Source organism: Meleagris gallopavo, chromosome 15 (assembly GCF_000146605.3).
Source record: "Meleagris gallopavo isolate NT-WF06-2002-E0010 breed Aviagen turkey brand Nicholas breeding stock chromosome 15, Turkey_5.1, whole genome shotgun sequence".
In the NCBI taxonomy this organism is placed as follows: Eukaryota; Metazoa; Chordata; class Aves; order Galliformes; family Phasianidae; genus Meleagris; species Meleagris gallopavo.
In genome coordinates, this window is record NC_015025.2 from 3,023,473 (window position 1) to 3,047,677 (window position 24,205).

Consider the following 24,205-nt stretch of genomic DNA (forward strand, 5'->3'; position numbering starts at 1 on the left):
ATGGCAGTGCACAGCAAGCTTCAACCAACGAATGCACAAACTCACCAATCACCAACTTTGTGCTCCAATCTATCACCTCTCTCAGGCACTCTTCAGCTGAGCCCCAGCACACAGCCCAGCACTTCTCATAAACGACCAAATTAATGGCCTCCGCTACCAGTATCTCATTTAAGTTTTTAACCACAGTGAAAACTGTTCCATAAACCTGCAATGTAGCTGCAGTTCGCATCCTGGGGCAATGTTACTTTGAAATGGATTAAAGTTCCCCAGGTAAAGGACAAGCTAAAAGAAATTGTGTTACCTTCATGGAAATTGCACAGTAAAGTACATAAAGTGCCTACATATTGGGACTGGATTCCAAAAGAAAATTCAACTGCTTCAGGGAACTCAGGATCTATGGTTTTCTTTTTGATGACAACCTCCTTTACAGTAACTTTCCACAAGAACAGAATAATGTTAAGGAAAAAATTTCCTTAAATAAATCTGGCAGGAGAAAAAAAAAAAAAATTGAAACTTTTCCCTTTAGAAAAAGTGTGGTGTAGAAACAAAGGTCATTTCTTATTACATTTCCCTGTATTTTTTATTTTTTAAATCCTGCCTTTAAGCAATGTAATTCTCAGAAAAGTAGTAACAGCTCTTTCCATCACTATTTTTGCTCTGTTTTTTGGTATATTTTGCTCCTCTTTCCAGAGGGAAAGTAACTCACTGCAGTAAGGATGTGACATACAGGTGCTGGATGTTTGGGGAGTGTGAGAAGAAGAAGGTTAATGCCTCCCTTCTCAGTCTCCCATTCCCATTACAGGAGAGCAATGAATTGGTGACAGCAGCATCCACGTGTAGGCACAGGAAAGGAGGGAGGCTGCACCTTGCACACAATGCCCACAGTGGCAGAGCTTAGAGCAAAGAGAACAGCATCAGTGGTCAAATGGGCAACAAGATGCTCTTCAAACTGGGACTTCAGCAAGAATCTCACGTGAACTGAATCATCTGCCCAGATTGGAAATGTTATTTGATAGGTAACAACAAAATAGTAGACCGTTTAAATATGGTATGTGCCTTGCATACAAGTTATCAATATGCAGGCTCCCCAAAACACAGGGGTTATCCCCTAAGCCAGACTTGCTGTAACCAGGCGGTCTGATATCCAGAATTTAAGCAGCAAGTGAAATCATGCAGATCATGCTAAGTTACTTAACTTACAAGAGTTGTTTCTGAATGGCACGGGCAGTAGGTCTAACATATCCAGAGCTACAAGGCTGCACGAAGCTGTACTGTTATCTGGGTTTTGTTGGACAAAAATAACAGATCTCTGTTTAGGTTCAAGAAGTGAAAAGAAAAAGCCTTAACGATGCTGTGATCTCTTCTGCTGGACAGTACTATGTGATTTTATTCATCTGTTCAAAACAGCATTCTCACAGGCTAATGACACCACAGACTATCATGTCTCAGTATCTTATTCTGTGAAAGGGTCTTCACATTCCTTCTCTTTTCTGCTTGCATTTTGTGTCAGCCCCGTGAACTAACCAATACGTAGAAAAAAGCAATTTTCCTGTCATTAGCCCAACTACATATTGAGTTATACTCAGCTAATATACTGAGTGCCTTCCATTAAGGAATTATATTTCATTAATGTATTCGGCCTTAGGATAGTAAGAACGGATACATCATTGCCATTTTATAGATGAGGAGTTGAAAGCCCTTCTTTAAGATACAGGACAAACACTGAACAGAAGAGATTATAGAAAGTTACCCATTTTACTGCAGCAGTCAACTTCAGAGATGACAGCAAAAACCACAGTACAGCACAGAAACTCACAAATGCAGTCACCCAGCTGCCTGCACCAGCAGCCTGCTGGGCATCCCGTTCCAGCTTTCTCACACTTGCCAGACCGAGGCAGTTACCTCCTTGTGCCCATCTACAGAGCAAGATTAAAGCGAAAAAAAAAACAACCACCATTCAAGCTCTGAAATCAGTCAGTATGTATCCACCAAACACTTGAGTATCTTCTCAAGTTTTGGTATCCAGAGACAGTAGCAGAAGAGTTTGAGAACTTGAGAAGAGAAATGAAGTCCTGCCACAGCTTTATACAACACCCCCATGGATGCCCATCAGGAAACTGCCTTCCTCTCAGTCGTTCATTCTGAGCACACAACCACAACACGGTGAAGTTGGATGTCCAACACACAATTCAGAACTCCTGCACAGATACCCAAGTGTGAAGTGTGATTACTCCCGTGAAAATGGGGAGTTATCATCAAGTTTGACAACCATTTTTGTTTATTTAGTTATTTAATAAGAAGCAGCCAAGTTCCTGATCTTGGCCTGCATCTGATTTAGACATGCCAATGCTTAAGACGTCTTGCCTCTTCTCACTTGCATCACTTTCAAGTGCGACTGTTTCTTGTTCAAGAGCCACACTTTCTCTTTATGATGCCCATTAAAAATGACAGTGCACTACATTATGAATATGTTTCAATTAAGAAGGGGGAAGCTAATAACTTTGCAGTGCTTTCTGAGGATCCAAACAACTGTTCTCATTTCACAGCTCACTGGTTCTTTAGAAGCAACAGAAAGTCCTGGAAATAACATGGCAGTACTTATTAAACTAGCTCTGCCTTACAGCCATTACATTTTTCTTACGCTTCAACATGAAAACAACCCATATGGATGATTAGCTCTAAGGAATAAAATGAGCAGTTCTGACCACTTCGAAGTTTACTTTTTTTTTTTGCTTTTTAACTACTGAGCTGCTCTTTATTTTAAAGCCAAAAGAGAGCTTACAGTTTGCAAACTTGCATCACTTGTGCTTGTGTACAGGCACTGTTTGCACGCTATGCCTAGGCCAGCCAGGAGGAACTACCCACTGTATCTGACCACCTCCTGTATGACAGGTCAACTGCAAACACAAAATAACATTAATTCATGCAACGTGACAACAACAAACTACGCGTGGAGTCGTGGCGGACCCTCTTGAGCTTCCTCAGAACTTCAGAATGACAGCAAAGTCAGCCCAGTTCCCCGGGAGGGGTAACCATCCTCTACACTAATACACAGTCATGATGACTGACCCTGTCAGATACAAAGAGATGGCACAAAACCATTCTACATCAGAGTACACAAAGCACAGAGATTTGAGTACTCACTGCAGAGTTGTACAGCAAAGAGAAGCCAGAAGCTATTTTCTCCTCCGCTGCTGCAATGTTTATAGCCCCATCATACTTTTATTTACAATACACAGCTACACTCTTTGTATGCTAACGTTTATACAGTTTGTCTCTCCAAGCTGTAAACTCATCCCTTCTCTCACATTTTTCCTTCCAGTTGCAGAAAAATTAATTCCACAAAAATATTTATCTTAAACCTTTGTCTGATATCTTCTTGTTATGGAACCTGATAGTTTTAGATGTAAAAGTTTCACTAACTTCCAGCTACTATTTTCAGGTTCATATCTTGATCATTCTTACCAAGAATCACAGGAAACTCTCCCTCAAATTTTGTTTATTTTGGCCTCAGCCAAAGGCCTTGATACACTGAAATAAAGGAAGTGGGAGGCAAGACAGTGACAAAAGGGGATTGTGAAAGGAAGGGGAATCAACTTTTTACTTGGGTAGATAGTGATAGGACAAAGGGAAATGGTTTTAAGTTCAAGGAGGGAAGGGTTGGATTGGATGTCATGGGGAAGTTCTTTACTATGAGAGTGGTGAGGTACTGGAACAGCTGCCCAGAGAGGCTGTAGATGCCCTGTCCCTGGAGGTGTTCAAGGCCAGGATGGATGGGGCCCTGGGCAGCCTGGTCTAGTACCAGATCTGGAGGTTGGTGGCCCTGTCTGTGGCAGGGGGTTTGGAGCTTAATTATCCTTGGGGTCCCTTCCAAGCCAAGCCATTCTGTGATCCTATGTCACAACGCTTGTTCAGACTCGAAACAGAGTGTTTACAGTTCAGGAAAGCCTACCCCTGACATTGTTTCACTTCTCTTTTTCTTCCTCAAATTATAGTCAAGAACCAAATATTAAAACCACACACCAAGCCAAGCTTGAGAAGGACTTTTTATTTATTTATTTTTTTAATCTTAGTTAGAAAGCAGTATTTGCAGAAGGCTCTCAGACCAGCCAGGTCTGCAGCCCATAGCCCCAGCTGCCCCTAACCAATCCCATTCTGTGCTGCCACCCTTACTCACAGGGCTGTGCCTTCCTGGCAGCAACCCCCTCTCTGGATGAGCCAAGACAAACTATGTGACTGGCAGTGCACAGCATGGAAAAGAAGCAACAGAGGTACTGCCCCAGCAGCAGATCCACACACAAACTGCAGCTGGACCTGGGCTCTAAATGCTAGCTATGGCTAACAGCACAGCAGCTACCTTTAGTGCCTGCATGTTGTTATTTCGGGTTAGCTTTCGGGATTCAGTGGCCACCTGGACCTGCATGTTTGCAGTGCAGGAGTGAAAATGAAACAAAAGGTGATGTGCGGTGCCAGATGTGGAGCATGGCTTCTCTGCTCAAACAAAACACCAGTGTACCTCAAACCAAGCCAAAGCACCATCATTCAGTGCACCAGAGCACCTCCAAACTTTACTCTGTTTTGTCTGTGACATGCACAGGTTGTGTCTTCGCTGTGCAGTGTAACTCTTGCATGCACCAGCCAACAGATCTGCTGTCACAAAGTTCCTATCAGTCAGCTGAATTAAGGACAGCAGTCAGGAGACAACCAGCCACACACTCATTCGGTGGCATTACCTTGCTTCCTGCCTCGACTCCTGAATCACTCAACCAAAAAATCTGTCCTAAAATTCCCCATTAGAAGCATGACTCCTTGAGCCTGAGCACGCATCTTGGATATTTCAGAGCTGGTTTTCAAAATATTCAACAATGGTAAAGGAAAAAAAGAAGTTCACCAACCCAGATCACATTGTAGCTGGGAATAACTTCTGTTCTAAAGCTTTTTCCAAACTTCAAATGTCATTTTTCAGATTTTGCTACATCACTTCTTAAATATTAAAAAACGGCTAAGATCATAAATCTTTCCAATCTAGATGACAGAAGCAGGCTTCATCTTAGGTAACTGCTAGACCCTTAAAGCTAAATCCAAGTCAGCTTTGTGTGCTCTCTTCTGCATCAGTAATAACAGAAAAAGTACAATGAGTTGAGAATCATCTGTAATCTTCAGACAGCTTAAACTCTCTGAACTTGCTAGCTTCAAATCTTTTACTACAAGCAAGTCTGAATGATCAGCTCAAGGTGAAACAACGAATTATTAGGTTAGAAAGCAGAGTGGAGAGGATCCCATGCTTGTTTACAATACTGAGAACATTCTGTGTTCTTGCTGAATTAACTCTCTATTGTTCCTTTAGTCTACCAATAAGGTGACCTTCCTCCCTCTCACTGCAGGGCATCTACCAGAAACATCCAGGCTGAACGTTCCAGTCATCACCACGGCCAGCCCATCCTGTTCACACTCTGTACTAACAACAATCCAGCTTATCAGAGGGGGGAATGGTCAGGAAGAAAAGGCTCCTTTATTTTTAGACAAAAAGTACCATATTTCCAGTGCAAAAGGGGAAAAATAGATACTTGGGCTTTTTAGATGAACTGGATACCAGTAACAATCAGGCCACAGCAGCAAAACGGTTATCATACATTGTAACTTCATTGCTGTATTCTGCAGTTGAGTTGAGCCTATGTCACTGCAGCTACCCTGTGCTGGAAACTACTTGTGCTTTAAAACTCCTTATGCAGGAGGATCTGTTTTTCGGCAAAGGTGACCTGCATGCAGCTCAGTAGTTTCAAGCAGCATCTATCCAACAGCATGCTCCAGCATTTCCCATCCTGTTCTCTGTTAACCATCAATACTTCCAGCAAGCAAACCATATCTTCTGGAACACAACTGAACAGAAGGTATAGACTCTCTATACCCTAAAAGAACAAATGAATCAAGTTCTGAAGCTCACTGAAGACCCATACTCATTCCATCTCTATTTCAAGACTCATGCAGCTTCATACCAAGACACCAGATAAGCTTTATGAGAAGAAAACGAGATGTTTTATACATTTGTACACACGTATACACACACATGTAAATATAAGCACATATTCACACAACAGAGTCCTCCATCTTCTTTTCCTCTCCTGTGCTCTGAGTTTCCCACTTTCTTCTCCCAGATCTCCCCTAAAGCATACTCTCTTGCTTACACACTCCCTCTCTTCTGCTGAGGCTGTGCCCTACAGCCTCACGTCCCACAAGACATAAAACAAGTTCCCCACAGGACTCCTATCTGTGTCTGAAGGAAAGGACCACAGGTAACAGCATACTCCCAGAACTTTTTTCTTAGAAGAAAAAAAAAAACAAACCCCCACAAATATTGAATATTTATAACACTCGCAGTCCAGAGTACTTCCATAAATCTTACCCAAAAGACCTAACAGATTTCTAAACTAAAAAGTTGCACGAGAGCAGTAGGAGAGCAGCTTAAGACAAATCCATGGGGATGTGGCAAAGTGGCTGCAGTGTATGAGAAAAGTCAGTCCCTTCAGCTGTAGTCAGTCTCAGTATTGTGGTTTCCTGGTTTCAGCAATTAATCTGAAAAAGGACAGCACTCTTTCATACCTTACCATTTATGGTTACAGAAAGCTTCTCAATAGGGGAACTAAGTTATGAGTTCGGCCACAGTAAAGCAAACCCAGAGAAGCATAGGAAAGAAAAAAAAACACCTCCACCAGCTCTACGCTCCACTGCTTTATGGTGTAACACCTTTCTGCCCAAGTCTGTCACATAACCGGAGTTGTCCTTCCACCAGCAAAGGCAGCATTTCATCAGAAACAGTAAGTATATTTTTAAGCAATTTTTGTTTCCTTGTGTGCAAATGATAGCTTTCCTTTCTGGCAAATATAAGAGCTCTTGAATGCAATCATCTTTCTAAATCTCCAGCACTACAGAGGAAACCCACCTAACTTTTCTGTAGCACACGGGCAAGTTGTAACTGTATGCTAATAATTATGGAGAATTATCAGACTGCAAATACAACAGTTGTTATTTCCACAAAATCCAGAGTCTGCAGCCCTCATAGGGTCTTTGCTCTTTGGAGTTTCATGGCTCTGGGTGCTCAGCACTCCATAGCATTCCTTCAGGGACCGTGCTTGATCTATCCCCAGGGAAGTTAGAGATGAACCACACTTGAACACTATAAGAGTTTCCTACTCTTAAGCTGAATAACTTTGTACAGTTCTGTACTACAGAGAAACAAAAAGCAGCAGTCCACAAAGAATTCAGAAGTGCTAAACTGATCAAAGGGCTTTTTTTTTTTATTTAAGAACTACCAAGTATAAAAACTAGCATGCACAGAATCTTAGACTCCACTCATTTTTAAACAAAAAAAGCCTAACTTAATTCACAGTAGTGTCAAAGTAGCTAAGCAGTCCTTAAGTAAATTGCTATGATGTATTTCATAAAAAGGATGCAATTGTATGGCGTTACGCAGTTCTAATACTGAATCCTCAGGATTACAGTAGAGCATTGCAGAATCTGCTTTTCCATGCAAATTTACACTGAAGTTCAGCATCAGTCTATTCTGCGAGATGCATTATGTTTGCAGTCATAGGCGTGCAGAATACCTGAAAGTAATGTGCTCTTATATTGCAATGAACAAGATTGATGCCCTCTGGCCCCAGCATCACTGGGGAAAGCAGACCTGTTATCAGCAGTACAATGTTTATAAATGCTAAGAAAGGAAATGGGGCAGGGGGAGGGAAGGAACCAACTGCCAGAGTGAGTGCAGGTCCAACTTCAGGAATGTAAGTGGGGGGGCAAGTATGGGAGTGGAGCAAAGGAAGAAGAATCTACAGCACTGAAAACACTCATAAGAACAAATAAGCAAATGTCAGTGATGAGCTTAATTCTACTACGAAACACTAGCAAGTACATAAGGCATACAGCTCTGCCACAGCAGAATAACCAATACAGAACTTATATTTACAGGATTCAGATTCACAATTGCCTTTTGGCTCCTGCACCAAGAGATGCTATGGACACCCCCTGGGTAGTGCTATTCCTCAGCTCAGAGCAACTGGCACAGCCTGAGACAGAGGCCCTCTATCTCTTACCAGCTCATGGCACTGGGAACTCCTCAAGAGATGGGAGAGAAGGCAGGGGCTTCCCACTGAGTATCATGCACATCTGTTAGTCAGAGCAGGGGACTGTGTTCCAAACCTGAGCAGATGGCATCCTTAGGATTATCACCAGCAGCTGTCAGTGCAGTGATTATGCATTGAAATTGCACAGCTAATGTACTGTATAATTTAACTAGACTGAGGGAAAAGAAATATCAGGGAGAAGGAACATTATGAAAAGATTTGGAGCTTGTATTTTCCTAATAATTATGGAGGCACCCTGCAATCTTCAGTGCAGAAGACACATTTAGATACGCTCTTGAAGGACAGACTAAAATCCCCATTATATACTCCAAACATCTTCCAATCCAAATACACTCAGACTTCCTGGGTCAATTGAGTCCTCAGCAGTGCTTCATTTCTCAGAGATTTAATGATTTTTTCGGAGGAAACACTTAACGAGCTCTTTCAACATTCCTCCTAACATGCACTGATGGGGTTAGAAGATGGAAGAAGATGGAAGAGAGGAACTTTTCAATCTGAAATATTAACCTTTTAAGCACTGGTGAAACTCTAAATAAATTTTTCCTATATGTACACACAGGATGATCCCACAATTTCCCAGTGTAGCTGGGACAGCTATGTAAACACCGTAGCTCAAGTAAAACTTGGAGAGTAACAGCACTAGAGACAGAGTTATCCTCAAGTCACATTGAGGGTACCAATTTTTCCACTCCTTCCCACAGAACTGATTAAAGGTTAATCATCCTTACTGCACGTAAGAATTGCTAACAAGGCAGGTCTCTTGTTTGCTGTTCCCAGCTTCCCGTTGTGCTTGGAAGACCACACGGTCTCAGGGCCCATGTCCCCCTCTGTTCCATCCTGCCCTTGACCAAGCTGCACAACCTAACTTAAGGGTATTAGCTCACATGGCTGCATGGACTTTTTGTGTTAAACTCTAGCTCCAATCAGCAGGTCACATCCATCTTACTGCAGTTTCCAAGTGAAGATTCTTCCCTCCTACAACACCAGTGTGTTATACACAAACATCAGAAAGACAATGCCCTTAAGGAAGCTGTAAGCCACACTCTCAGTGGTCCTTGATGTTCTACTTAAAAGCAGAATTAATCACAGTTCTGGACAAAAGTCACTACTCCAACAATAACAACTCTTTTTCTTCCTAATGACCCCCAAAACATTTAGATATTATGCATTAATAGTTATCTGAAAATACACACTTAAAAAAAATTAAGATCTCAAACTAGCTCTTAACACTTTCATCAATGGAAAACACAACTAATGAGAGCAACACTTGAATTATACCCACACTCTTCCTGGAAAGAGCTGACAGTGCCTTTCTCTTGCCTTTTCCCAGCCATGCTGACCCAGCCCCACAGCTCTCCCAGCCTGGCACAGCTGGGGTTTGCCTGCTCACGGGTAACAAGAGCAGCCATTCATCAACTTAGGCTTGTGGCTACCTTATGCTTTACCTAAACTCACATCTTTTATTTGCTCCTTGTATTAGCTGAGCACAGGTGGATTTCAGTGGGTACCATGCCACACTGAACACCAGCTTGCAAATAAACACTAAACAGCTGCACACACCTAAAGCCAAAACCTGAGAATGCCTCAGCCACTGCATGAAGCTGTCCACTGCTGTTTTGCAATGAGACCAGGACAAGATCTATTGTGCCACACACATAACATTCTGCCCTTCTCCTGCAATGCTTTCCTCTCCTCTGTGCCCAGAAACCCACACACATCTTGCCAGTTTTGTGCCTACCTGTGGCTTGCACCATGTTTCAATTACAAAAGTGAATGCTCAAACCCTTAGTTACATCTGTCAGTAGGACACAGATCCTGGAGATGATTTGAACTCTTTGTGATTGTTATGTCTCATTTTGATAGCAATACCATAAAACAACAGTACTGACTTACTAGCATATGGATTCGCAGCAAATATCATCAGATTCTCTATAGCAAAGTATCAGCAAGATGACTGGAAATGCTGTTTAGCAAGGGAGCACGGGTGAGATGCCAGGCTTTCCCACGCTCTATGAGCTCCCAGTATGACACCAACACTGCAGGGCTCATCCCTGCCTATGAGTGCCAGCAGCAGTCATTGCCCTATGCCCATGGTGGAGCAGCAGCAGCCTTCACTGCTGTCTTCTCTGATCCTGTCCAATTGGGTTTGGTGGCATCACTCTCCTTGTGCCATTAAAATGCAGCTTTTCTGCCCCATATAGTTGAATAGCAGGCTTTATATATCTCCAAACGGACAAGACCATCAAAACTATATATCTCATTTTAAATGTAGTGCTTTTTTTCACCTCTTTTGAAATAAAAAAAAAAAAAAAACATACTTCAGGCTAACCCTGAAGACAGAATGGGAAAAACGGAAAAAGGACTCTACTTTGGGAGGATTTTCCCTTCATGCAGCCTTTACCAATACACAACCCAGAGCACCTCTTACTTCAGGCAAGTAACGCCAAATAGACCAAATTAAGGCTAAAGACAATCCAGCTGTTCAAACTCCCTCAGATCAGAATGATAGCTTCCAACTCCCACCCACAGCCTTCCCTCCCTGCTTTCTTCACCCATCACTTTATTAAGCAGTACACAGTTTGTGCAACAAGATATTTCACAAAACATTCAACTGCAATGCTGATAGCCAATTCTAATCATGATTGTCTCTCACAAAACAGGAACAGAGAGATTCCAGACTTCCTAACACCTACATCATGTTGGCAAAAAAGCTGGTGACTGCACAGAAGCGAGGAGAGACGAGGGCCCTATGTCTGGGACTGGGAATGGTCGCATGCTCCATGATGATGTACTTCTTTATTGGGATTACAATCGTGCCATTCTACACTAAAAGGTAGTAAATCATTTGATTATGAATACAAGGCTGTTTCTTTTTTGCCGTCTTCAAACACAGTTATTAAGAAAGCCAAAACAGATGTTAGTACACTGAATAATGAATAAATACTACGTTCTTGAAGAGCTCACAAGAATGGAAGATAGAAATAAGAAAAGAGTGAGCCATTAAGTGAGGCATTGAAAGGTAAGCACACGAAAGAGGGCTAGGATCATCCCCAGGGCTAGAACCAGAGCAGACTAAACCAAAACATTTACTATGAAACCATGTAAGATAAAAACCAGTCATGCTTATCAAAGCTTGAAAATGAAAAGTTAAGTCTTCATAAATGTAACAGAAAAATAAAATAAGCAAGAAAAAAACCCATACTTTTCAGTGGTAGAGGCTTATAAGAGAAGTAATGGTAAATGTTTTCGGTCAATTAGACGTATCTTGCCTCCAGATCAACCATCATGAGAAACACCTTCAGAGCCCAGTCTACCACAACAAACACTGCAGAATACGTTGAATGCCAATAAGATTACAATTACTCACATTTTTATTTAATTTCACAAGTTCTGCCTCTATATATAAAATCAATTTGCAAAAAACAAAGTGTACTAAAACCAAGAGTTTACTAAAACCAAGACTTAGCAGCTCATTTTTCCATGCATGAAGATTTTGATAGGAGTACATCCATTGTTTCTTTCTTTGTGGCAGCACCTTTATACTCAGAAACCTCAAGGCATACATATTGGCAGATATCAATGCTGTTTTTCATACCACAAAAACAGAATAGCCAGACTTCTACACTACCTTATGTAACAACATCATAGCTGACAACATTCTGTAATGGATTCAGAAAAGCCGTTTAAAGCCATGCTTTGAGATTTGAAAAACATTAACAAAAGACATGTAAAAAAATTAGTTTCTTAAGAGTGGTAGGAGGGGCAAAGCTCACTGCATTGGTGATGAGCAGCCCTGAGCTGCCTGTGCTAACCCACCAGTGGCACCCAGAGATGAAGCTCCAATGTATAACTACTCTGATGCCACAAAAGCGTTCAAAAGCAATGCTTTTTGTTTTGGTTTTGTAGTGTTTGGACAACAGAAACCATATGCAAGGTCCTCAAAGCCAACATCAAGGACAAAACCCTCTGCCCAAACAGCGAAAGCTCAGAGGATGAAGATATCTTTCACTACCCTTGCCTACAGGTGTGGGTTAATCTGACAGCCTCAGGACAAGAGGTCATGTTGTATCACACTGAAGATACCCTGGAAAGAAATCCAAAGGTATTTGGAGCACATTCCATTCTCTCTCTGCTGCTATTCAACACCTCTGATTCAATGGGAGCAGTAAGAGCAGGGCATACAGTTTTGCAGCCAAGCAGCAGAGCACAAGTAGTTGTTCAGCTTTCGTACACTGATGCCCATGCTTAGACTAAGGAATGCTTAAAATGTTTCAGAACATACAAGGGGCTTCGATTTTTTCTTTAAACATTACATCAAACATTAAGTTAATACTTAGTAAGCAGTTGTACCAACTGATCATGAATATTTAACATATACGAATATTTAAACATATGCAAGTCTCTGAGTTGAAGACAAATGGTACTGTAACATAAAAGTGCCAGTCCCAATAGCTGGACTTTCATTCTGAGCATGTTAATGGTTTCTAGCAACATTACTCCAACCTGTAAGTCTGCAAATTTGGAGCATACATGCACTGGCAGACAGCAGGGAAATAGGGCAAATGTCTCATGGGCAAAGGCACACCAAGCCAATCTCGGGATACCAGCCTAACCACAGGAGCTTCTGTCAGCACCGGCATGTTTGTTTTACTCAATGCAACTTTACTACAAATCCTGCATTACAGCATCTGTTGTAACAAGTCATTTCAATTTCTCCTTGCAGTGCTCGTATGTCCCCGGCAACTCCGAGAACTCCAAAGAAGTGAAAGCACGAATAGAAACAATTGCAAACAATTTGAAAAAATATCAGACTTTCCCATGCTACTACGACCCAGGAGGAATGCAGACCAATGTCATTTTAAGCAGACTTTATCCCCCCAAAGGCCTCCTCTTCACTTTCCTTTGGCCCACACTCATGTTTACCGGTGGATGTCTGATTATTGTCCTGGTAAAGATCAGCCAGTATGTTTCTGTTCTTTCTGCTCGGCAGTAGAAAGTAAATATCTCGCAAAGACTGTTGCTACCTATTAAAGTGCCTTTGTTCTGTCTTGGCATTTTGTGATTTCTCAATACACCAGGAGTCAGGCTTTCTAGGCAAACTGAATGATGCTCACTGCAGATGCATGCCTAACCAAAAGATGTTTTATGTTGAAGATATGTTTGTTTCTAGCACCAAGACTCCTAGTCATGTTCTGAGGCACATATAGGTAGATGCATTTCCTGTTCTCTGAACATAACCCTAAACCAATTTCCACGTTGCTACCAGACACAGGGAGAACATAAGTTGCATCCTGCATGCTATATTTGACTGGCACCTGGGACACATCTAACACAAGTTTGTGCATCATTCACACTGGACTGGTTTATGAACCACTCAGGACCTGTCATTCACAAGAAAATACAGATAGAAATATAGATAGAAAATACAGATAGAAATCTAAACATATGAAACCTTCGTTGTAAGAGATTAATGCGATGCAATTCTCCGTTGTTATAAAAAAAAGAAAAACTTGATATGTTAAACCTTTATAGGCATTTTCCAGCATTACTAATGGAACAGCAACAGAATTTGCTTTTCATTACAATCAGAAAATTGAAATCAGACCAGAGTACTAAAAATTAGTTATTAACATCAGCAATGTTAATGGTTATCAGTAATCTCTACAGGGAAAAAGATCTAATCTACCATTTTAAAATTCAGACATTGGAAGGGGGTGGGAGAAGTGGAGGGGATGTAACAACATCTACTGTAGGAGGAAAAAATATTTCCACAAGAAGTATTTACATCTTCCTACAACATTTTGTTGAAATGCACCTAAAGCAGTGTGTATGTATAATTCTGATCTTTCTCATTCAGGAAGGTGGAAGTGCAGCTGACAGAGGCAGGGATGTTTTGGATGACCAAAAGCATTTGTTGATGAGATGGGAAGGAATGAGGTCCTGCCTTTTTGGTTTACTCAAAGCTAAGGCAAGAGTACAATAACTGCTTAAAAGTATATAGCTATTTAACAGCGATATACTTGCTGAAGCTAACGTGCTGTAATGGTACAAAAGGCAAACAGACTAGCTGTAAATAGGTTCTTCCTGAGCTTTACCTCAAAATTCCCTTTCAGCAGTTGAAATATCTTCCATTTGAAATCCTGAAGTCACTCACAACTACTCTACACTTTTCTCAGACCACAGGTAAGCCAATCAGGTAAGCACCTGCCAGCTTGTCCCCCAGCCCAGCAATGCTGGGTGAAGGTGAGTGGTTGCTCTTCCTTGCAGCAGCCCCTGACCCCCTCATACCCCACACAGTCCAGGTGGCTCTAGGATGCTCAGGAGTCAGACACTTGCCTCAGAAGAGCAGATGCTCCTGATCCCGCTGAGCTTGAAGGCGAATGAGAAGTGTAAAGGCACAGAGCTTGCGCTGCAGATCCCAGCTCAGTTTCCTGACACCAGCTCAGGAACCCATCCATCCATCCCTCCTCCTCACCTCCTTGCTCATGGTTACCCCTGACAGCAGGAGCTGAAAGTTTATTCAGATCTCTTCCAGATTTACCTCTACCAAAAATAGAGGACTAAATGAAAACTTATTTCGCTCCAACATGTACACATTGCAAGTAGATGAAAAAAAAAATCTTACACAACCATCACAACTTCTTCCTTCAATAAAGTACCATTTTCCATTTGGGTAGGAGATATTCTGAGTGAAAGCAGCTAGTGCAGGAGAAAAACATGCATACACACATTTGTAATCTCCGTTATTTTGCAAGCTTTCCAAGTCCATATTAAAAGGGAAAGAGGTTCAAATGCAAGAAGTCAAAAAGACTTTTGTAGAAAACAAACAAAATATATAGGTGTCACTGATGTCTGCTCTTATTTTAAAATAATACATTGTCCATTAGGCATAGTTCTCTTTAATGAGAAACTGTTGTAGATGCTTTTTCCTTCACAAGTTCTCTTAAAGCAGAAAGGTTTTTTAGCAGCATGCCAGGTTACTGAAATATTTCTTGTAAGCATCTTCCTATGTATTGTATGTCTTCTGAATTTGAACTCACTGAAGAGTGAGACTGAGTTTTCCTCACTCTACAAGCTTCCTACAGCAGCACATAAGGAAGCTATATACTCCATAGGTTTTTGTTTTAACATTATTAGATTGTACTGTCAAGTCTACAATAAACTTGAACTTTAAGAAATGCTATTCTTCCAAGATGCGGCAAAACACATTGCATGGGAAGTGCTTCAATACAATCTCCAAATGTGATCTAAGGCACAGGCCAATAGATCTGCCTCTGTTCCCACAGCCTTGATGTGCACCATTTAACCTCCTCAAAAGGCCCTGCCTCCCTTTACCTTCTCCATAAGAACAGCTTAGCTTACAATGGATGCTTAGTGAACCTCTACGGAGTCCTTCCTTCTTTAGTTGATCCTAAACAACTCCGTATTAGAAGGTAATACTTTTGAGAACATCAAAAACACCACATACTCTGAAAGCTTGCTATACATTACTCAGCAAACCACCTGTGATGGATCAAGCAAAGTAGCCCAGAAACGCGTCCTTGTAGGAATACTTTTATAGATTCGTTTAGCAAATACATGCTTATAATCACAAAGCAATCACACGAGTAAAACTTAAATAGCCAGTAAATCCCCAGCAAACAGTGACAATTTATATGTGCCTCATATAAGCCTCAGTGAGCTGCCCAGTGCTATTTGTACAACCACGCAATGGAGGTATGACAAAAGAAGCCAACAGGGAAAGAACAAGAAATAGAATAACAGAAATAAGATGCCTCCAGAGGAAAACATGGAGATCCTGATAGGAAATAACTACTGACAGGGTTCCAGGCAGGTGCACTGAGCTCCCCCTCATAGCACAAAGAATGGCTGCTGTGTGTATCACAACACTATTACAACAATAACAGTGCTAAAGCCAACTGGAACATGAAAGAAACACTGGAAGAGTAAGCATAGATTTTAGATCCTGATTAATAATTTACTTGTGCAGGCCATTTGTATTTCTATAGGAATAACATTGCTTTCCTGGAACTGCCACAAATCCTACTTTCCAAGTGCTGGATATAGACTGTTGGGAGCAGTTTTTCTTGCTGATGTCGAACAAGGCCTGGATGTGGCAGTTCTGCTGTGGAAAGACAGAAAAAAAAAAGCAATCCAGCATTATTGTCAAGGGAATTTGCAAAACACTCTAAAGTGAAGCTCATCCCAGAAGCGAGAAAATAGTTTTCTGGATAAGGTGGATTCAACATTGATCAGCTTTCAATAAGGTCACCTTGCTCCACCTTTGAAGGACAGCAACAATGGCAGCTTTAGGGGAACTGAAGGGATGCTGATCCATTACAAAGTCACCCATCTGTCACCCATGTCAGTCACCTACATAAAATACAACAGGCATGTTCTGGCTACCTCCAACAATTCTTTTTAAGCATGCTGCTAACTGGGTCTGTTTTTACTCCCCAGTACTCAAAGTAGCTGCAGGACAGTTAAGACAGAGAAGACTGGGGTGCCCAAGGATTCCTCGCTCACTGAATACAGAACTGCCCATGGCAGTCAGACACCTTCCAGCCGAGCAACTGCTGCCATGTTCTTGGTAGCCTATAAAATAAATAAGGAAATAAGGAAAAAAAACAAACAACAAACAGCACCAATTTGTGGCCTTAGAAACCATATGGAAACAATCACTGTGTTATACTTTGAGCAGTTTCTGCATCAGAAAATAGCCTTTATGGTTAACCAGATAACTCCACATATAGGAGATGAAAAACCCGTAGTCAGAAATACTTCAATTGGGTAAAAATGATGGTAAGTTTTGCTACAAGGCATTTTTCTGCTCACAATGAAAGGGTTGGTAGGTGGCAGAAAGGTACACCAGGCCATACCAGCTCCCCTGCAGGAGACAGCACGACACACAGCCACGTAGCTCTTCTCAGTCAAAAGACACAACTGGCATCATCTCAAATTCCTCAGAAACTCAAGGGCTCAAAAGGGAGGACATCAGAGGAGCTATAGAGCAAACTGCAGTTTTCTTTTTACCCCCCAAAATACTGGCAAACTGTAAAAATGCTATGAAAGCACACCACGTAGGGGCTTTTTATTGGTGGTAGTGTTTAGTTCTTCTAGAGCAAGGTTTCTTTTACTACGCCTCTCTAAGGCTTAAATATAAGTTATAATGGATAGCTGTAAAATTAGATGTTTTTCTCCTTGTTATCTCTGGTTCTCCATATTCTCGAGTGCTTTAACAGAAAGAAAAAAAAAGGCAGCAAAAGTCTGACAAAGATTGGTGACTTCTGCCAAGTAGAGAAGTCAATGAAACAGATTAAAGAAAGTGGTGACTTAATACCATGCTCTTCTTGAAGAAATAGCAATGAAAAAACATCTCGTCAAAGTTGAAGGACTGACAATGTGCTCTTCCACAGCTTCCCAAAAATAGCTGTGCATCTCTTAAATAAATACAAGTAGTCTTGTTACACCCAACATTTCTTTCCCTAGAAGTGTCATACAGCAGTCACGGAGATATTAAGCTGTCATTCACATGCTGCTATACCCAAACCAGCACAGGTATGTTCCCTTTTCTCTTTGATCACATATCTCCATCTATAATATTGATCACATATCTCCATCTATAATAAAACCAAAGATCTCATGATTTATTCCTATACCTTTCATAGAAAAGCAAAAACATTTTTTTTTCCACAGAAGAACTGGGTACTAAAGAACTTAAAAGCTTTAAAACAGCTGAGTTACAAGTAAAAATCATATCCTACTGATATTTCACATATAAAATTAGGATGGTTTAAATAATTACTATTGCACTTCTTATTTGTCTTTATATATGTATATATATAGATAGCCAGACAGATCAGAACAGGAAGGCCCAGAAGGTCTGAGCACACTGACAGTAACACAACATCAGTCACTTAACGTTCATTTTACTTGTTGAAATGGGCAGAGAGAAGCACAGAACACTGCCCAAACCATACATCAAAAAAACAAAAAATACTTATAAAGCTATAAAAGGAGAATCAGCCAAATGGATTTTTATCATCTTATCTCCAGAGGAACATAAACACATTTCTATGTGGTAAGGCAGTTCAAATTTGCAATACAGAAATCATGAAGGTCTTCTTTCAATTCTCTCAGTGCTCATGTATGTGATGGAGTGGCTGTTGAAGCCTGAACTGAGGCCACTGAAGAAAGCTGCAATACATCAGCCTGTTCTGCAGCACCCCACTTCCCCTTGAGATTCTTCCCACACAGACTGCTCTTCGGGCTGCCTATCACCATGTCTCAGTATGCATAAGATCATTTGCAGAGAACTCCTCAGCTCAAATCCTGTCTGTCTTCTCCACATGAACTTTACTACGGTATAATTTTAGAATTCCATCAGCAAGAAATATGAACACAGCTGAATAGACAAAAATAACAGCAGGGCATCTGTAATTCCTCATAGGGCAAAGAGGAGAAGCATTAGCTTGATGAACCACAGTTTAAGTTAACACACTATTTTTAAAAGCATCTATGCAACTTGAATGTCCTTTAAAAATTTTACGTTCTCCTTTTTGTTTCTGGAGATGACCATAATGTCATACCTCTGGAACACAAGGTAAAACAGCAGCTAGATAGGAAAGTCCTGCTTCAAAATACAAGGAGATGCAGGGACACCAGACTGTCTACAGATGAGTCAAAACAGTAGGCATGAATTTTAACTCATTAATAAATAAAGCGTAGATTTGTGCATTTGTGCATGTATTTTGAACAGCGCTGTAACAATTTATGTAGCCTGTCATAAATTTGTATACTTACATACACACACAAACACAAATTTAATTCTCATTCTCTGGGAGGAACAATCACTATCCTTTAAAGCCAAAGGAAACAAAGGTTTTCATACCAAAACCAGCAACTGTTACCATAAAGAATATTATAGTTAAAAAACAACACCAAAAACCAAGTCTTTCAATTACTCTTGGTGGATTGTCAGATATAAGACAAATGAAGGAGTATAAATGCAAATGAATTTGACACTCTCATAGCTTTAAAGTTCCAAAACTCTTCAAAGCGTTTTTACTAAGAAATATAAAACAGAGTGACAGCTGCTGAAACCACAAAGGGACACCAAAGACTGTTCCACTGTGCCCACAAGTCACATCAGGGTAGGTTTCCAAGCTTCACCTAGAGTTAAGATACTACACTGGGGCAGAGGAAACATCTCATACTGTCAGAAAAAGTGTCAGTCAGCCTTAGAGAAGTCTGTGTTTTTCCTTTTATAGTTACTGATGTTTCTTCTCCTCCATAGCCACTCAGTTCTTCAAGACTCACTAGCAGAGGAGAGATAATCCATTGCTTTCTTTGCATTTAGTGGAGCAATGACACAGCACCAACAAATAGAACTTCTGAAGATGTTGAAATAAGTTACAATCAAACAAACTGCCTGCACTTGAACACCATCTTATCATTCCATTTCAGAGCTGCCATGTTGGTAAGGTACTCTTCGCTCCATAACTCACTGAAGTACTTCCCCACAGCTCAAAGAAACAGTTCACATTTCTTCATGGTCAGGTAAAAGCATTGCTTATTGTCTGACACTTGCCCAAAGAATCCCATGCAAGCAATTCAGACTGAAAGAATCAAGTCATCCTGGCAGAAATGAGATCGTGGGCCCATCCTGTTGTGCCATTGCCTTCATAATACAGCATTCTCAGCTTCCCAGTATTGTAGCAGTGTACTTACAGGCAGATTACTTGAATTCCACCATAGGTGAGGAAAGCAAAGTAAGTGACTTTTTGACACAGATGCAAGCAATGCATGTAAGTGACTCGAGGCTGTGTCTCTGCATGCAGCTTTATGAGATATCAGTTCAGGAAAAGCCATCCCTTCTACTCACAGTAATGAGGTCTCTTCTACACCACACTGATGAGGAAAAAAAAAAATAGTGTCAACTGTGTACTGTTACTGCTGATTTCAGCAGAAGCATTGGGGCTGTAATTGACTCATGGCTGTTACACACAGCTGCAGCTTCAGGCCAGGTTGCTGAATGACACCTCATTTTAATCTTAGGTCAAGCAGGCACTGACTGCAGTTGACAGAATCCCAGTCCATCACATCCATCTCCCAGAAGTCACGTACTAAATTGTGTTCAGCAAAATCACAAAGAACTGTTTGGTGCTTTTAATTGCTATAACATTAGATGCTTTGCCTATATAATTTAAATACGCACTAGGTAACTAACAATAGAGAAATCTGCAAATGCAAGGGAAATTACAGAATCATACACAGATTACACTGCACATGTGTGGCAGAACAGAGCTGAGAACTAGATTTAAAGCAACAAGTCAAGAAACAGTTGGGATAACATGGCACTGGTGGTCTCATAAGTGAGAGTTAATCTCCGATGTAAAGGGAATGCAACGCCTTCAGTACTACACTGCCATCTCAGAAATCTGCTCATAGGGACAAAAAAAAAAAAAAAAAAGCTGGCACAATCAAAAAGAACACCACAAACCAACTGAAGTTCACTACAAGTATTTGTAGGTGAGGGTTTTAGGAACGGACAAGTTGGAGCACCCTGTGACAAGGATGTGAGCTGAAGGTGGGCTGCAGGCTGGCCGCCTTAACATACAGAAAGATCCAGACAGCACCAAGCGCGTGGCTGTCAGCACAGGGCACCTCATAACCACAGCTCTCACAGTCCCTACTTATTAGAAATAAAATCCTAATTATTAAGGAGCTCCTTTTAGAATGTCTGATGCCCAGCTGTTTTGGAACAAGATTAACAACATGCTTGTTCCGTTATTTTACAGTCTGAAAATCAGCACTCCTTAGGTGCCCATATGTACAGAATTGACCTACATGAAATGCAGCAAATCATCCATCTAGCTGATGTTCAGATGTGTTGAGACCCTGTATGCTATACAGCCTTAAAATACGAACACCTGATGCAAAGGTAGTACTGAAAAAAAAAGACAAATCGATGACACTTTTTGACCTCAAATAAATGTATAGTAATATATTTACACACATTAAGATTAGGAAAAACATTTCTCAAGACTAACATGAATTTAAAACAAGAAAAAACAGATTGTAACTCTTTGTCCCATCTTTTCAACCTTTTCAACCCAGCTTAATTCTATACCAAAAGTAGACACTGGCACTTGAGTCAGAAACCTAAATCCAGGAATTTAGAATCTATGTGAATATCAGAAAGCAAGGTATAATTCTGAGTTATAAAAAATAATACATGGTTGTGGTTTTTTTGTTTTTTTAGGATTCAAGAGCAAAGCAACTAAAGCCAGTGTAGAATTAACTCTATAATACCATTCTCATGTCAATTCTGCAGTTGAAAGAAATGTAATTGTTTACAGGGGACCAGCAGCTCCAGTGCTCTGTCCTGTGTATTTCCTAGTAGCTGGAGATGCGATCAAAGCTGGCGCCCATTCAAGCTGCTACTGCAAAGCCAGACCCATGGGTAACCGTACTCTCACACCTCTTAGCAGAAAGCTCACAAGAGAATGAGAGCAGCTCAGAAACAGAACAAGAGACAGACTTTGCTGGAAGTGGCACAGTTTAACGTGAACAAAAAAAAAACAAATAAAAAACCAACTACCACCAATAACCACACTAATAAACAGCAAGAAATATTCCACAGACCTCACCAGATGTTCTACATAACCACTGACAAGCGGACATTTTTTCATCAGAAATTTCACCTATATGCTGTACTCCAACTTTGGTTATAAAACGTTAGATACCGTAGCTTCAAAACAAAAGCTCATTAATCAAGGAGCACTGCATTTACTGTTTCCAGCACAACTTCCCTGGTAGGGAGGCTAACAAAAGCACAAGGGACTTTGAATTTTCAAGTTCTCTTCCCTCTGCACCATGTTATAAATACAATAATTGCTTTTCCTCAATTCCCCTCATTCTCTGCCCATTCTCAAAAATACATTCCAACATATACTCCTTCATAGTGATTTTCATCAGACAATAAAACTCAATCAAGACTGATAGTTTTTTTAAGCCACTGTTCCCATCTTGCTTCTCTTTCTTGTGCCAACCCATTGTGTGAAGCAACCAGTCACAATTATCTGGTTTTTGAGGGCTAAAAAAGGCCTTTCTTCAGCCATTACTTCAGCCCTGAGATGCTCAGTGTTTATCATCTTTGTCTGCTGCCTCTCTCATTTCCAGCATATTTTTAGAATCTTTTATTGCCATCTCTTTTCCCCTTGCTAGTTGTAGCAACTCGTTTTGCACCTTGGCCTTTCCAATTTTATCCCTACACGCTCCCTCTATTTCATCTGTATTAGACTCACGGCGCTTATCTTCCCGTACCATCAGGATCACTGCCTGCCCTTTCCAGCAGCAATCAGCTTTCTTCTATCTTCTTCCCAGGAGACTCTAGAGATCAGCTTCCCAGACCTGCTAAAATCTCTTTCTGAAGACCTCTGTTCTATCACACTACCGCTCTCCTTTTCCACATACGGCTGTGATCCCTGTCATTTAACAAGTGTCATCAAGTCAGACCTTTTTCCCCTCAATTCACCCTGAAATTACGCAGTTCTGAACAAGGAAAAGACAATTAATTCAGTTTATCAATAAATCTTTAACTTTTCCTGTACCTAGGGCTATTCAGCATTCTATAATACTTAATCTACTTCATAAGTGACTGATATAATTCTAAACAAGCCCTTAATCCTCTTATGAACGATACATCTATTGACATTTGATGACAATGAAACAGGAGGGAATTTTTATTTTTTTTTTAAAAAAGCTCATCTTTCCAAGAGATCAAAGGAGCTACAAATGCTGCAACCCAGCAAAAGGAAGTCTGAGGGGTAAACAACACAGCACAATGTTTAGCAGTCTGTTTTCATACTAAGAAAGAAATTAACAGCCTGCTCAGCTGATGACACAGGACTGCTCTGCAGTCTGATCCAAGAACCTCAAAATCCAGCTAGTGTGCAACTGAGACAAATTTTTGACTCCCTTGCCTCTAACTGTAGCAATAAATACAAGAAGTTAGTGTTTGAATACGGTAGAACAGTGTTTAAATACTGCCAGTAGCAACTCTCCATCATAAAAACATATTTATACAGCTTACAGTCCACACACACCCACCTCCCAAACACCTCTGCACTTCCTGTCATGCAGCCACAAGCAAGAAAAACAGTATTTCTATTGGAAGTTACAAACGGGCTGTAGCACAGATTTGATTTAAATACTAATTCACTCTCTAATACCATTAAAACTATAAACATGGCTGAAGAGATAACAAGAAGGAAGGCCAAGTTTTCATTAGAGATTGGAGAGCATAGCCTGTATATCACTGCTGCTTTTTGATCATGAAAATGGTGGGATTTCTCTTTTCTGTTTATGTGCTGCTTTAGCAGACGCAAATGAGAATCTTGTCTTTCCTAGGCAGGGATGTAGCACTGGGGCTATCTATTTCTCTGCACTTATTTTCTTCTTTCTGCTCCAATTTATCTTTCTCTTCTGCAGGGTTTGCTTTTGCACTGATTTCTTCATTTTTCACTTACTGGAGACTTATTTTCTCATTTCAACAATTTCACTCCTGCATAACTTCTTTTATAAAGAAATCCAGCATTATGTACTCCAAAGGAAAATATCTATTATGCCATTTAATAGTAGGCTGAAAAAAAAAAATACTTGAACAAAGCACATAAGCAGAAAAAAGCTAAGATGTTTGTGTTTCACATGACCATTTTTTGCAGAACTTTGTAGATATCTATCACTTATCGAGTCTACTCCAGTTTTGTCTCACGGATCCATTATTTTTAATTAAAAACCATTCTTCATTACTTTGTCTTAAGAGACAGCAGTCTGAAATCTAACTTGGAAAATAGTATTTCAAATCAAGTAAAAAAAGTAGTCTGTATTGTGTTGAATTCAGAGAATGGGGAATATGAGTCTGTTTTAATAGCTGCTAACCACACAGCACTAATTTAAGACGACCCCCCCATGCTTCAGCTCACTTCTGAATACAGCCCTACCAGCTTCCAGTGAAGAACTCCTCTCCTGGTGTATGCAATAGGAAGAGGAGCCAA

The 24,205-nt window shown here is 40.7% G+C and overlaps 1 protein-coding gene across 1 annotated transcript; it reads left to right on the top strand.

Moving 5' to 3' along the window:
- The first annotated feature begins 6,632 nt into the window (after positions 1–6,632).
- On the top strand, positions 6,633–13,195 carry KCNMB1 (potassium calcium-activated channel subfamily M regulatory beta subunit 1). Its single transcript, XM_003210260.4, has 4 exons — positions 6,633–6,815; positions 10,805–10,977; positions 12,051–12,246; positions 12,868–13,195. The coding sequence occupies exons 1-4, from the start codon at positions 6,648–6,650 to the stop codon at positions 13,135–13,137; spliced, it is 807 nt and encodes a 268-aa protein (XP_003210308.2). The 5' UTR covers positions 6,633–6,647; the 3' UTR covers positions 13,138–13,195.
- The last annotated feature ends 11,010 nt before the right edge of the window (positions 13,196–24,205 follow it).

Excerpts from the sequence above, each read along its gene's own strand:
- KCNMB1 (XM_003210260.4), top strand. The coding sequence starts at position 6,648 with ATGAGTTCGGCCACAGTAAAGCAAACCCAGAGAAGCATAGGAAAGAAA. Across the intron at positions 6,816-10,804 it reads GCAGCATTTCATCAGAAACA|GAACAGAGAGATTCCAGACT; the intron begins GTAAGTATATTT and ends CTCACAAAACAG. Across the intron at positions 10,978-12,050 it reads GTGCCATTCTACACTAAAAG|TGTTTGGACAACAGAAACCA; the intron begins GTAGTAAATCAT and ends TTGGTTTTGTAG.